This window comes from Nelusetta ayraudi, unplaced genomic scaffold, assembly GCF_046127955.1.
Source record: "Nelusetta ayraudi isolate G7.1 ecotype Tasmania unplaced genomic scaffold, CSIRO-AGI_Nayr_v1 ptg000172l, whole genome shotgun sequence".
In the NCBI taxonomy this organism is placed as follows: domain Eukaryota; kingdom Metazoa; phylum Chordata; class Actinopteri; order Tetraodontiformes; family Monacanthidae; genus Nelusetta; species Nelusetta ayraudi.
The window spans coordinates 357,032-372,033 of record NW_027466221.1 but is presented as its reverse complement, the minus strand read 5'-3'; the positions used below and the strand labels follow the sequence as shown (position 1 = coordinate 372,033).

Genomic DNA, 15,002 nt, shown 5'->3' with positions numbered 1-15,002 from the left:
GCGGTGAAGAAAGTAGGAAATACGCCGGAGGCTAGAGCGTTCCGAGTGGTGACCAGGGAGGCGGGGTTTGGTCCGTCCTTCTAGGCTGGGTACTCTGAAGGGTGCAGACCCTGAATTGAGACACAGCAAAAGGCTCAAGTACGTCCCTCAGATTGGCCCTGATGGGAATCAGGTGAGCTGAGAAAATGGCGGGAAAACAGAAGGTGGACAGGAAGTTGCACCAAACAAGGAGGTGGTTCATGTCACATGGCAAAACACATGGTACAACAAAACCAAGGACCGTGACAATCCCACTCTGGCAGGTAGGGGGAGACAACACGCTGTTCCAGGTGAGGATCCTGACACACCGTTCACGGCAGGAGGCAGTAAACAGAGGGCTAACCAAACAGCCTCCGATGCTGTGCTGTTTGTGACTGAAACGAGGTGGCCTCGGAGGGCGGAGCCAACGGGCTGGGGGTGTGGTCTTGCCCTATCAAAAGGTGCGATGTCAGAAGCAGCTGATTGATGAGGTGGAGCAAGCAGGGGAGGTTAAGGATGGGCGTGTCTGATTGAAGGGGACTGATACTGAAGACTGTTAGAGAGGACAGCAGGGCCTTCCATGAAAAGTAAATCAAATCTAATTTGATAGATTAAACTGTTACTTATGCTATTAATTTTATTTATTTATTTACTACCTGGTGCTCCCCAACACCTTTCAGAAGTGAAGTGATGCGAGGCGACACGTCTTCAAGATCACAAGAACGAGTCCAGTGGCCTTAACTCAACCCTTCTACCTTTATATTATTTATTTTTGCTGAATCACTGCACAGCTGCAAAACCAGCAAACATTTTTTCCTTTTCTCTCTCTGTCCAGTAAAAAAAAAAGCCTTTGAACATTTCCTCTGAGAGAGAGAGGGAGAGAGAGAGAGAGAGAGAGAGAGAGCATCTCTCCGTCTGCAGGGAGAAATAATAAACTCTCTCCGCCGGCAGTAAACTGCATCAGGGCTGCTGACACCTCAGGTGAGTCGTAACAGAGCCTCAGTCTGAAGGATCTCAGCACACTTTCACTGGACGGAGACAGAACGATGGAAAAAAAAACAAAACAGAGGCCATGCAGAAGCTGCTCGTCGCCTTCAATTGGGAGTTCGATCTGTCTGCGTCCACACACACGCACACACACACACACACGCACGCACACGCACGCACACGCACACAGTTTGAATCTGAGCAGTTGGAAAAGGCCAGCAAACATTTCAGCTCTTTAATTAACGCAGATCAGCATCATTAGGAGCTCATCGATTTACAATTTGTAAACAATGAGTCAGGTGCCGTCTGAGTGAGGCCAAAGTATTGACCGTCTGCTGACCCCCCCGATCAGCAACCACCCCCACCCCCATAATTCCCCCACCCCTGGCCGCTGCTCATCCTCAGATACGATCGTCCTCCTGCATAATCAGCCCCAGATTATGAAATCAGCCGTTCAGAAGTTGCTGCAGCAGGAAGACTCATCCTCCCCCAGAGTAAATTAGCGGCAGTCCCATTCTTTTTACGGTGGCGCCCCCCAAGGGGTCGAGAACCAGGTGTCATGTTGTCTCGATCTCAGCTCCGCCCACCATCGCTGTTGCCGACACAATCGATATTTTTTTCTTGTTATCTGCTGGCCAGCAGACAGATCGTTCCACCTGGCCGCCTCCCTCCACATAGATCTTCCCATCCGGCCTCCCTCATCCACCTCCGTCTGTCCCTCCGTCCATCCGTCCCCGCCTGAGGACGCAGTAAACTGCAAAAAAAACCCAGCACCAAACACGCACTTCTCCTCACATCAGGAAAGTGTTTTCAGCCCAGATGGATGGATTCTATTGGTTGGGATGATCCATCACACAGGTAGTCTGGCGCTACTGGGAGGAATCCAGTTATTACTGGAGGTGTTTGATCTCCATACTGGTCCCAGTAGATGACGGCAAGTCGCCCCACCCCCTCCATCAGCTGTTCAGTTTGTTATTTCTCTTTTGGTTAAGGTTGCGTGCTGCATCGCTCCAGAGCTGCCAACTGAGAGGTTAAATCCAACTGAATCCAATCAGTTTCCTGGAAAACCAGCAGGAAAAACCACTTGTGATGAACAGAAGAACTAGAACGCTAGAACTAGAACCTACTAGAAAACCTACTGCCGAAATGCAGTGATCCAAGCAAAAAGCAGCTGGACGTCAGTCAGTCAGTCAATCTGGAGCTGCATCATTGTCATCATCATCATCATCATCATCATCATCGTCATCATCAGTTCAGACTGTTTGCTCTCATGCATCCAATCAGCTTCCTCGGCCTCCTCAGGCGCTCCAGCAGAATGAATCCAAAAGTATTCCAGAAACGTTCCATCAGCCGAGTGCCGAGTTACATTTGGGCCAGCGGTTCGATTTTCTCTTTAATCATCTCCTTAACGTCTGCAGAGCTGCTGGAAGCACGGACCCTGAGAGCGAGACGCCATCGCAGTGATCACTGGCTTTTGTTCTCCAGCAGCAGCCTCGTCGACCAGCATCCAGTTTTCCACTTCTCCACCCACTGTTTCACCTCCCGCCGGTCAGCAGGGATTCCCAGCGGCCCGCTGCGTCTCCCGATTGAGGGAGCTGATGTGATGCTGAGAAGAAGAAATGATCCCACAGAAAGAGGTTTAGAAGAAGAAGAAGAAGAAGAAGAAGAAGAAGAAGAAGAAGAAGAAGAAGAAGAAGAAGAGGAAGAAGAAGAGGATGAAGAGGGGGAGAAAAAGATCAGCTGCTTCTGCTCCGTCCGGTACTGAGGCCTCTGCTGGTGCTGCCAGTTTCACCTGAGCCGCTAGCATTTAGCATTTAGCGTAACCCTGACACTTCTGAGATCCACGGCGGCGGCAGCGTTGGAGGTCATTGATCTGAGTGACAAATCTGAAGAAGCAGCATCATCAGAGGCTCATTTGGGATCCCGGCAGCCTCCCCAGTCCTCCTGAAGGTGGCGGCGGACCTTCGGGAGGCTCCGGCTTATGATCTGAGGTAAATATTTCATGTCGGCTTGCTGAAGCGGCGACATCGTGGACACACTGCCATGAATTATGGATCCTGTGGGTGGTGGTGGTGGTGGCGGTGGGTGTGGAAGGTGGGTGGGGGGTGGCTCCTCTGAGCCTGCTGGATTTCCCGCCAGTGACCTCTCTGGAAACACAAATCAAAGCTGAGGGTGACAGCAGCTGGAGGAAGTCCAGACTAACTGACTGACTGACTGACTAACTGACTGACTACAGTAACTACTGGCTGGCTGACTGACTGATTGGCTGGCTGACTGACTGGCTGACTTACTGACTGAGGAGGAGCTTCTTCTGACCAGCAGATTCTCTTGCCGACTGACATTTTCCTCCTCGACCTCCAGCTGAAAAAGTTCACACAACCTTTTTTTGTAAATGTCTGTCAGCGAGAGCAGCGGCAGCAGAGTTAAGGAGCCCGTGGTGCACGCTGGGCCTCCTGGATCAAAGACCACATGATGCAGGTGGGGGAACATTTTATAAAAGGAATCCAATTATGCCCCCCGAAGGCTTTTTAATTCTTATCAAAGACAGCGGGAAAATAAAGAGATGAATATTTGGTTTGGAGGTTTTCTGGAAATTGACTCATGCTTTATTAAATATTTGTCCCTCTGTGTTACTGTGTCTCCTCACTCACTGGGGGAGGAATAGGAAGGGGAGGAGGGTGAGGAGGTTAGAAGAGGAGGAGGAAGACAAGAAGAAGGGGGAGGAAGAGGAGGAGGAGGATAAAGAAGGAGGAGAGGGAGAAAGGAGGATGAAGAAGGAGGAGGAGGAGAGAGAGGAGTGAGGAGTCAGGACATCCTGAAGCAGTGGTGCCACTTGTTGGGTCAGGGGTTTAAGGGCCGATGCTGATTCACAAATAAGAATAACGAAACAAGTGGGTGGAACCACACAAGCACACACACACACACACACACACACATACACACACATACACACACACACAAGCACACACACACACACACACACACACACACACACACACACATACACACACACACACACACACACACACACACACACACACACACACACACACGCACACACGCACACACGCGCACACACACAGACTGATGACCTGAACCCGTCGCTTGTCATTATCTTTTGATGGACACACCCTCTTCCTGCTCGTTTCCTGTGCATGTGACCCCCCGGCCCCTCCTTCCTCCACCTGGACAGAGAGCCAGAGGACGACTGGCTGCTGCTGCTGCTGCTGCTGCTGCTGCTGCTGCTGCTGCTCCTCCGCTGACTAATGAGGAATCCATGGCAAACTGACAGCAGCAGGCCATTAATTGATCAGCAGCTTCAGACTGCTACTCAGTGGAATTACACCACGTGTTTGTGTGTGTGTGTGTGTGTGTGTGTGTGTGTGTGTGCATGTGTGTGCATGTTAGAGACCAGCATCCTCCCACTGAGTCACACAGGTCAGGCTCCTTTGTGTTCCATCTTAACAGACACGTCGACAAGGTCGTTCTTAGTGTGAGGCAGATAAATCCATGAGCGTGTCGATGGAAAAAAAAGAGAAAAAAAAAACCAGGTGAAATAAAAAGAACACAGACAGGAAGTGGGCGGAGAAGCGTTGTCGAGAAGAGAAACAGTGCCAGCGACTGCGTCGTTGCTACGGGCAGCGCTAGCTCCTCCAGCTAGTGCTTCGGCTGATTGTACGGCGCAGTGAAGTAACGGCGAAATAACACAACGAATGAGACCAACTGAAGAGAAGAAAAAGTTCAGGAGGAGGAGAAGGAGGAGGACGGCATGTGGCGCATGATTTCCTTTCACAGTCTGACAGTCAGAGCGGGGACTCGCTGTGCCGTCCAGTCACAGGAACACCAGGGACACGGCGCCGAAATAGCATCACGGGAAGTGAAGCGGCGAGACCGAGTGCTGTGCAAGGAGCCAACATGGCTCCCAGTCATCTGAATAGAGTTGCACACCCAGAGTGGACGCTGAAAAAGTTTTAGGCTTCCGCACTATGCGGGCCCCCCCCCCATCGAGCATGTAGCAGTAGCGTCACTTCCCATCATGCCTCTGTAACCGTGATACATCAGGACGCATCAGCCAATCAGAAGGAGGCGAGACACAGCAGCAGGTACGAAGCCGTGAAGTCATGCTGGGGATATGAAACTCTTTCCTGGTGATTTTCTGGCCTTTATACGTTTTTTTTAATGATTGAAAGACTATGGGTCGTAATCTCGCCACATTAGCGTCGTATCCGCCAAGGTTTTTGCGCTGATTATACGCAGGCCAGAAACGCCCAGAAATGCCGCACCTGAGGAGCCGGCAGTGCAAATTGGATTGCAATAACCTGACTGCGCGATAGATCGTTAGATATTATAACGTTTTGGTGCACACCTCAATCACCAGAAGTTGAATTTCTGGCGGGATACTTTATTTTTTGTTGTTGTCAAATAACATGCAAGTCGAGAAAGAGACGGTCGCACACGTCTCTCCAAACATCCCCACTGCTCTGCGCACAGTACACACACCTTTCCAGGGTCTCGGTCGTCCTCTTAAAGGGGAAGTATAACATGTCCGCTCCAAAGCCCAACAGCAACACGAACATTAATTAAACATTAATCGCTTTGTGGATCTGGCCCCATGGGTGAAAATTCTACAATAGAAAGATTCATTATGGACCGTGTTTCAGGTCAAAGGTCGCTCTGTTCTGTCGTTTCATTTTGAATTGTGGTCGGAGGGGGAAAAATACTTTTTGGGCCAAATGGGGTTTTGGGCTGCAATACCTCGAGTGGCCACTGGAAAATAACCTCATGGCACTGAGAGGGAGGAGCCACGATGGCGGCGCCGCAGCAGCGAGAAGAAAAATCATCAGCAACTTTGAGAAGGTTTCCAATCCCACAGTACCGCTGGTCTGAAATAGCAGTCACACCTGTTCACCTGCTCTCCAGACAGCCACCGATGCACACACGCACACACACACGCACACACACACGCACACACACACACACACACACACACACACACACACACACGCACAACACACAAGCAGCGGCGGAGCTGCCGACAATTCCTTTTCATTGTGTTTCATTATTACTGTGTGTTTTTGAAGCCGCAGGTGACATCAGCTGGAGGTCATTAGAGCGGCGGGCAGACAGGAAGTGCGACAGCGGACTCCCTGGAGAGACTGTAAATGACTGCTAGGGCACCTGAGCAGCAAGAAGCAGCAGGAAACAGCAGGAAGTGGAGGCGACGTGAAGGAAAATGATGGAACACAAGCTTTAAAGAGGTTGTCGTCATGGTTGCATTGCATCCAGCCCTTCTCTCTCTCTCTCTCCCTCTCTCTCTCTCTCTCTCTCTCTCTCTCAGCACAACACGGCAGGAACGGCCTCCGAGGGGCGCTAGTCCTTGAGAAGAGAACAACTCCTCCACCACAGAGACTGAAGTGGCATCCACCAAACTTCATTAAATGATATTTAATTCAGGGAAAAAAGGGAGGGGGGGGCACAGGGGGGTGATGAGTGGTGGAGGTGGTGGTGGGGGGTGTTATCAAACGTGCTCATTTGCACACGCTGACCTTGTCAGCACGACACGGACTCAGCAGTGACAAAGCTGCAGGAGGGGTGGTAGTGGGGAGAGGGGGGAAGGGGTTTCAGCTCCACCCCTGAACTCCAGTGCCCAATGTGACATCACAAGGGGCAGCTGTCTCAACACACGGGTGGAGATAGAGAAGGAGGAGTAGTTGCATGAAAGGATGGAGAGAATGGTGGGCAGTCAAGAGCTTTTGAAAAAAAATTAAAAAGAAAATAAAAAAAAACACGATTTCTATAAACATTCCTGCCGAGGTTGAAGTGACCGACCGAAGTGCTGCTGCTGCTGCTGCTGCTGCTGCTGCTGCTGCTCGACAGTCGCTCCACAGCAGCTCCTCATTGTGATTCCAGGTCAGAGTCACTGATTGCTGATGATGAGGCGCTGATAAGAAGGATTCACTCTGACCGAGGGCAAGGTCGCCTCCCACCGCGGCCACATGCAGATGTGACACGACACACACACACACACACACACACACACACACACACACACACACACACACACACACACACACACACACCAGGGTTTTTCACAAAAAGGCCAGAACACTGCATAATTTGTGTCTAAGATGAATGGAATGTGAAATGAAGCTTCTTAAATGAAACTTTTCTAATGGGTTAAATTCATCCATCCATCCATCCATCCATTTTCTATAGCCGCCTCCTCCAGCACTCAGGGTCGTGGGGAGGTTAAATTCATATTAGAAAAAATGATTGAATGGATTGTTGATGGTGAATATATCCACGTGGTAAAGAGCCCACAGAAAGTGCTTGGAAAAGCCAAATTTAAAGGGTAACTTGGTGAATTTTCCCGTCAGAACAGCCGGGAAAAAAAAGGTGGAATGTTGTCGTCCAATCAGAAAAGTCTTTGTTACCGTTCCGATGAAACCGCAGCTGTTCACAGCATCCGTGTTAATACCTCTACAATCTGTGGTAGTTGCCAATTTAGACGTCACTTCTTCTTCTTCTGTGTTTTGTTTTTTTTGTGAACAGCTGAAATTTTAAGCACCAATTGACGGATGAAGCAGATTTCAAGATTGGAGACTTAGACACGCTGCAGGCCGAGGTGTGCCGGACACACACACACACACACACACACACACACACTCATGCGCAGACACCTCCTTATCTATCAGAATTGTCCTTCCAGTTTTCCAGCTGCTCGGTTGCTGTAAATGCTGTAAAACCTGGTGAGCAACGGCAGCTTGTGTCCTCTGCTAATCTCTGCTAATCTCTGCTAATCTCTCTCGGCTCTCCTTCAATTTCCTGGTTTGGGAGTGAATGGACTCCGGAACTCCTGCTTCCAATCTCTTGAGGCCGTGCGGAAAGAATGGGAATGGAAATCGGGAAACACACATGCAGCCCCCAAAACGGAAAGTTGTTGCTGCGACTGCGTCTGAAGGGCTTTTTCACAAACCTTCAGTGGCTCAGTGTTCTGGTTTAGAGTCAGAAGTTGGGAAAAATATCTCATCTAATGGACCAATTAGGTCGTCCACACCATGTAAAGCTGCTCTCCGCGGCCCAGCCCGCCCAGAGACGGTCAGTGGGAATGGCCCCGGTGGTGAGCTGCGAAGGGAGCGAAAACCAGAGTCCTCCACGGGTCCAATTTTCAAGATCCGACCCGACATGATTCGACCTGACCCGGGGGCGTACAAACCTGCACCCGAACTGCATCAGGCCAATTACTACCACAACTGGATCTGACCTGTTGAAACACGACCCGTAACCTGACTATTGACCAGCATGTGGCCACAGCGAAGGTGCCAGTGGGTCAACAGCTGCTTCACCTGAACGAAGCAGCTCCTCTAATAAAAAGCTCCAGCTCCGTCATCAACCCTCTGGCTTCTTCTCCCATACCAGTGGAAAAACACTTGTTGGTTACGTTATGCTTTTAAATGTTTAATCTTTGTAGAGAACCTCCACAGGTGTAATAGCAGACTTACTTGTTGTCAAGCCTGGAGCGACATTCAGCAGTGACAGAGAGCCGTGATGTGTTCTTAGAATCCATTGAGGAGAAAATAAATCCATGAGGGAAACACTTCAGCAAGTTTTTTTTTATTCTTATTTCTCAAATACTTAAATAATTATTTACTGTTTTGGAAGTGGCGCTTGTCAGACGGCGGAAGCCATGTGGATCCTTTTCGTCCAATCACAAGTCAGGTTATCAGATGATGATGAAACAGCTGAAACCAATGACCGTCAGTGACCTCCAGAGGGTAAATAATGACCAGGACAGTTTTCTGTCCTTCACCTTTTTCCAAATTTTGATGTGTTTATCTAAAACCTGTGATCCGACCCGCATTTTATTGTTCCCACCCAGATCCTGAACCTGGGAAAAAAATGTTTTGAAAAACCACCTGCAAATCAGCTGTTTTTGCGGGTTCCCAACCCAGTGCAGGACTCTGGCGAAAATTAAACAACCACCAGCTGTGACTCCACTTACATGCGACTGCTGGGCGGGATCTTGCGGCCGTCCCGGTACCAGGTGACCTGTGGCTGGGGGAAACTGCGGATCCTGGGCGCTGGGACGACGGCGCCATCGCCCTGGGAGACGGACTGGGAGCGTTCACCTTCCTCGAAACTGCCCATGACTGCAGGGGGGGAAAAACATCAGGAGATTCAGACAGTCTGGACCGGAAGAGCTGCTCAGTGTGGATGGGACGGTCGGTATTTCCTCAAACCAGAGCTTCAGGTCTGACCTGTTGATAAGAAACCACTTTTCCTGAGCTGACCTTGAACACATCACAGTGAAAGCTGCAGCCGTTTCGCTGAACCACTCCTCCGATGCTATTTTTCCAGCTTTCAGCTCAAACAAGGCTTTTAGTCGTCACAGCTGAATCTTGTTTCCCCCTCTGTGCAACATCCTTTGTGCAACGCCTTTTGTTTTTTGCTTTTGTGTGGCGCTAAATGACATAAGTGCAGCGGTGAAGGTCTGTGTCGACCACCAGAAGAGGCTGCAGTCCCTGCAGTCACTGTTCGCTCCTCCAGTCCTGGAGCCACTCGGACTGGTTGCCATGGTTCCTACAGTACAGCAGGGAACACGGCGGGGAGCCCAGGGAGACGACACAGTGGGGACATTTAATGGAGTGATTTTCATAGTCGGGGCCAATCAGTCCTGTGTGTGTGTGTGTGTGGCTCAGTCGGCCAACGCACACAAACACACACACACACACACACACACACACACACACACACACACACACACACTCACACACACACACCTGCAGCTGCAGCTGTGTTATCAGCGGCCCCGCCGCATCACTTCTTCACAGCCGACGGCTTTCCACTTTCTAACAGAGATCTGAGCAGAGGGGTGAGTGATGGACGGACTGGTTTGATCCGCGGAAGTGTGCCTCTAGGCGGCGCTGTCGCTCCCTGATTACCCACAATCAGCAATCAGAGTCACGGCTGCGGCTGAGTCGTGGCTTTCGAATGTTTGAGGGAACCGCAGTCGTAGGAAGGTGAGGAGAAAATGGACGGTTCACGGCAGGCTGGTGCAGGTGCGACGCCGCTTTGAAGCGTGCGCTCGGGCGTGCGTCTTGGAATCTCATTTCCTGCTCCGGCTCGCTCTCTTTCAAAGAGCATAAAAAAAGGAGGTAATCTGGATTTTGCGCCGCAGACGTGCTGCTCAGCTTAAACGGAAATCCAGGCGACTGTGCAAATCCTGACTTTGATCTGCAGGTTTCGGCGATCTGCCCTCCTCCCCCACCCCCTACCCGCCGCAACTCCTCTAACACACACACACACACACACACGCACGCACACACACACACACACACACACACATAATCTAATGCCTCGCCATGCTCGCCTCCTCCCTGCAGAGGTGTGTCTCTGCAATCCTAATTGTGTCGCCTCAATGCAGCGGCTTGTGGGAGAGATCTACCCAGCTCATCCTTCACCCCCCCCTCCTCCCCGCTTCCCTCCCCACCCCCCTTCTCATCCCAACATCCATCTCTTCTGCAGGTGTCCTTAATTCTCCTTTTTACTTCGCCTCACGCTCTGAACCCCTTCATGAGCCAGTGATGAGCAGGGGGGAGTGGGGGTGGTGGGTTGTTTGGGGGGATGGATGGTGAGGGCGGGGGGGACTATGGAAATGAAAAGAGGCGGGGACAGAGAGGGAAGTGATAACAGCAGGGCGGGAGCCAATAAATGAACTGAACTCAGCAGAGGGCCGACCGCAGGCAAAGTCAAGAGAGAAGGTGAGCACAAGACACAAGAGTGTAAAGTGTGGTGAGGAGAAGAGAGTTGCAGCCAGTGGCTGATGATTGATTATCATAAAGATGGGCGGAGCTTCTCTGGTGTCAAATTGGAGGCCAACAAAGGAAGAGGTAGAAAGTTAGAAACATGCATTCTGTCATTTGGCCAGCAGGGGCCGCCAAAGTTGGTTGCAAATAGTCTGAAATGACTCATGGTTGTCAATAACAGAGGGGAGCCTAAATTCACACTGTTATAAACTGGTTATAATGTTATAAATGTTGTGTTTATAACGTTTTGGGCGTGGCTCCAGTTTAGTGCCCAACTGTCGTCGGCTTACTAGCAGGTCGGTGGATGTTGGGGGGTCACACGCTGCACTCACGCTCCAATCACGGCTCACTTCCTCCGGTACCGCCCAATCATTATGGAAATCCAGTTCAAAACCTAGCCAGAAAGCGGCACTGCTGAGTGTGTAACCAACCACTCGGCTTCAGAATCAGTCTGTGACAACATCATAACTCCGCCCACTTTATTCACAGTCAATGGTTGCAGCTGCCTCATGAGGAGCTGTTGCCCCCTGGAGGTCTGCAGTAGTGGCTGCAGAACGGTCGTGTGTCTGAATTTGCTCGCTAACAAGACAGACGAGCCGAGCAGAAGGATAAACCAAACAAACTACACAAATACCCCAGTGTGCGTCAGAGCCGCACTTTGCTGACAAAGGAGGACAGATGTTGTTGACAAAAGAGGCAAAAGGAAATAAGTGGTGATCATATTAAAATGCAGTAAAGTTTAGGAAAAAAAGAGGAAAAAACAACAACAAGAGCACCAACAATTTCAGTCTAATGAGAACGTTGAGTGGAACAGCTGTCCGACTGACGACGCCTCCAATTACAGGCAGGTAGATCTTTCACCTGCCGACACACACACACTCACACAGACAGACACACACACTCGATCTGGATGTCACATGAACTCTCTGCTGCCCCCTACTGATACTCACAGGCCACCTGCACCTCGGTGCGTCTCTGCAGCAGCGCTCCGACTCGGTTCCTCACGATGCAGCGGTAGAAGCCGGCGTGGGAGCGATCCAGTGAGGGGATCAGGTACCTGTAGAGGAGCAGAGCACAACAAGGTGAGGACTCAGGTTTCCTCGACCTCCGACCCACCAGGAGGCAGCGTTTTCACTCTTTAACATTCAGATGAATTCCATCGTCTACCCTCCCTCCCGTCGGCAGAGAGGAAAACCTCCATCAGCCTGAAGCTTCCAGGGGAGTGGCGACCACCCTGTTGATTGGTCTGCCTCCCTCCTCCTCCAAACTCTGTCTACCAGCACATTTAAATACACCAGTCAAATCCACAGTGTTTAGGGAAGAAAATCACAGGTGTTGTGTCAGGTGACCCTGAAACAGCCGCCGGGAACAAACAGGATCATCACTGATCACAAGCAGCTGAGCAGGATCAAGCACGTGTGTCCGATGCTAATTTGTATCGTGCTGAAAAGGCACAAAAACACATCACGCGCACACAAACACACACACATATATGTATATATACACACACATACACACACCATGAAAGCCTCTACTGGAGGAGGAAGGACACAGAGGACACAGCAGCTTAGCGACTGTTTATTCCAATGATAATGACGCTCCAGAGACACAAAGCAAAGCAAAGTTCTCCCTCAAGACAGACACACACACACACACACACACACACTCACACACACACTTGGTTGCAGACACACACTATTCTATGGAAAACACTTTTTAACAGGCGGCACTTTATTCGTAACCTTGAGGTCGACGAGCGGCTGTGGTTGTAATTCTGCCTCCCTGCCAGGCGGAGGCGGCGTGACGCACACTTTACAGCCTGCTAGTCTGTGATTACAACCTGCTTTTGATCTCATTTTTATGACTCCTGTGACTCCCCCAGTGTGAGAGGAACTATTCCCACCTTCGAAAGTGAAAAAGACGAGTATCAGTGTGTGTTTTTTTGAAAGAACATCTCTCCTAAGATTTATCCTTCACACAACTTTTGCTGACCTTCTCCCCACTGTTTTTTCTGTGTTTTGAGCAGATGGAAGCAGGGTTTGTGTAAAGGACCCTGAACCGTCTGTGAACTAACATCCGTCTGGATTTAGGAAACAGCCTCTTCCCAGAATCCACTGGGACTCCTGCCTCTGGCGGAGATAACAATGGCTTTTATTTACTCATGTTTTTCACTTTTCATTCGTTCGACAGGCCAGGAAGCCGGACCGCTCGGCCATCATCAGGCTTCCAGTAACTAATAAACGGGTGGCGCTGAGGGAGCTCCAGCGGACGGTCAGCAGGTCCTGGGAGCCCCACCCACTGAAGAACCTCCAACTTCTCCTGGCAGGAGCGGAGACATAGAGCAGGAGTGCGAGCTCACCTGGCCGCCGTGTTCCTGGCTGTGACCTTCACTGATGGAGTTCTGCTGGTTTCCATGGTAACCACGTGCCACGTGAGGAGGAGGGTTATTTCAAGACAGAGGTATATATTTTTGTTGTCTCTGTCCTGGTGCGAATGTTGGAAAAGTAAAAGTCCAGAGAAGGACGTGTGGCTCCCTCCAAATTAAACATCCAACACGTACAACACTGCAGCCAAAGTCCTCGCAAACAGCTACGTCAATGCTGGAGGTGACAGGAGGTCACGGGCTGTGCGTGCAGCAACCTTCAGTTTTGGAGAATAACAAGGATAAAAAAATAAATAAAAAGCAACTGTTACAATGGGGGAGCGCTGTCGTGTTGAGCAGGTTTGAAACGTGTTCAACACGGACGACAACATGAATCTGAAGCTGAATTAGCGAGGAGAAACACTTTCTCAGCGCTTTGGCCTGAAAAAGAAAAGGAAGCGACGCCGCCTTGATAAATGGCTGCCTGTGCTGGTAATATGTATGACCAAAAAAAAAAGAAAAGAAAAAAAATGAGGCAGCATCAGACCTCATTAGCTCCGCCGTCAGTCGGAACCTCGGGGGACTAAATGAGTTTTAGCCTGTCGCGGCTTAATCAACCAATCAGGAGGCTCCATTAGCGGCCTGAGACTGCGGTCGTATGTTCCAGCCGCTGAATTAGCGCGACGATGAGTTGTGTGGCGGTGATGGAGGAGGCGAGAGCTTGACAGAGAGGAGTGCACGGGGGGAGGTGCCAGTCCGACTTTAACCCCGCCCCCCACCACCCTCCCTCCAGCGCCCCCGAGACCTCCAGGGTGACATTGGACGGAGTTCTATCTCTCGCTGTCGCTCGACCCTTCCCGTGATGAATGCAATTAACCTTTTGGCGGCGGTGACGGCAGCGGCGGTGGCGGTTCGGGGGCCGGTCAGCGGGAGACGGCGGTGATTGATTGATGTTCCTGCGGCGAGCTCGCCGTCCATCCGTCCGTCCGTCCGTCAGATCTCCTCTAATTAGCCTCACTCAGGAGGGATGATTAGAGGAGGAGCGGCAGCAGATGGCGGGAGGGAGGAGGGAAGGATGCAGGAATGAGCAGGGGCGGAGGAGTGAGGAGGGGTGAGGTGGGACCAGGCCCTTTGATTGGCTCACTTTTAAGTTACTGTTTGTTACATCATCACTGTTTTCCCAGCAGGTTTCCACACACATTTAAATGGCCATTTCAAAAGACTCCGGCTTTTCCGACAGCAGTCAATGTCTGCTAACAAACTCCACCTCTGACTGGATGGAAAGGTGGGCGGAGTCACGGTGACATCATCCCCTGGTTCTGAAGCATAGAGGTCAGTTTTCACGCTGAGTGGCGCCAACCGAAGCTTCCGGTCCGAAAGAGTCCCTATTTGGTGATAAGTGGGCGGTGCCAGGAGAGGTGAGCAGTGGCCCATGCACCTGCCGGTAAGCCGATTACAGTTGGCTATTACACTGTAGCCACGCCCACAACTTTATGGCCAAATCAGACCAAATGGACAAAATGGACACGCAATGGAGCCCATCGGCTGGATTTTTCTTTTTTTTTTACAGACCAACAGGAACATTGTAAACCAGTTTGTAACGGTGCGATTTTACGACTCCTCCCCTTAATGACAGACAGTTATTTTTAGTCTGGCGTCCCCTGCTAACCAAACAACAGAGTGCAGGGTTTTGGAACTTCAGTGCCGGTCTCTCTTTTTAAACCGGAAGCTCCGCCCATGTTTACATACAGTCAGGGAAAATAAAAGACCCCTCCCTCAGGTTATTGACCACACCCCCAGCCTGGTGTTAGCTCCGCCCTCTGAGTCCA

The 15,002-nt window shown here is 50.7% G+C and overlaps 1 protein-coding gene across 9 annotated transcripts in view; it reads right to left on the bottom strand.

Annotated features, from left to right (window-relative positions):
* The window catches only part of LOC142880780 (protein sidekick-2-like), a 194,852-nt gene that overhangs the window by 47,147 nt on the left and 132,703 nt on the right, over positions 1-15,002 (bottom strand). For all 9 annotated transcript variants that reach the window (XM_076014716.1, XM_076014712.1, XM_076014717.1 and 6 more), the window contains exons 3-4: positions 11,762-11,868; positions 9,008-9,155 (exon numbers count right to left, since the gene is read on the bottom strand). In XM_076014716.1, the coding sequence (XP_075870831.1) occupies positions 9,008-9,155; positions 11,762-11,868 (255 nt within the window). The remainder of the gene's footprint in view (positions 1-9,007; positions 9,156-11,761; positions 11,869-15,002) is intronic.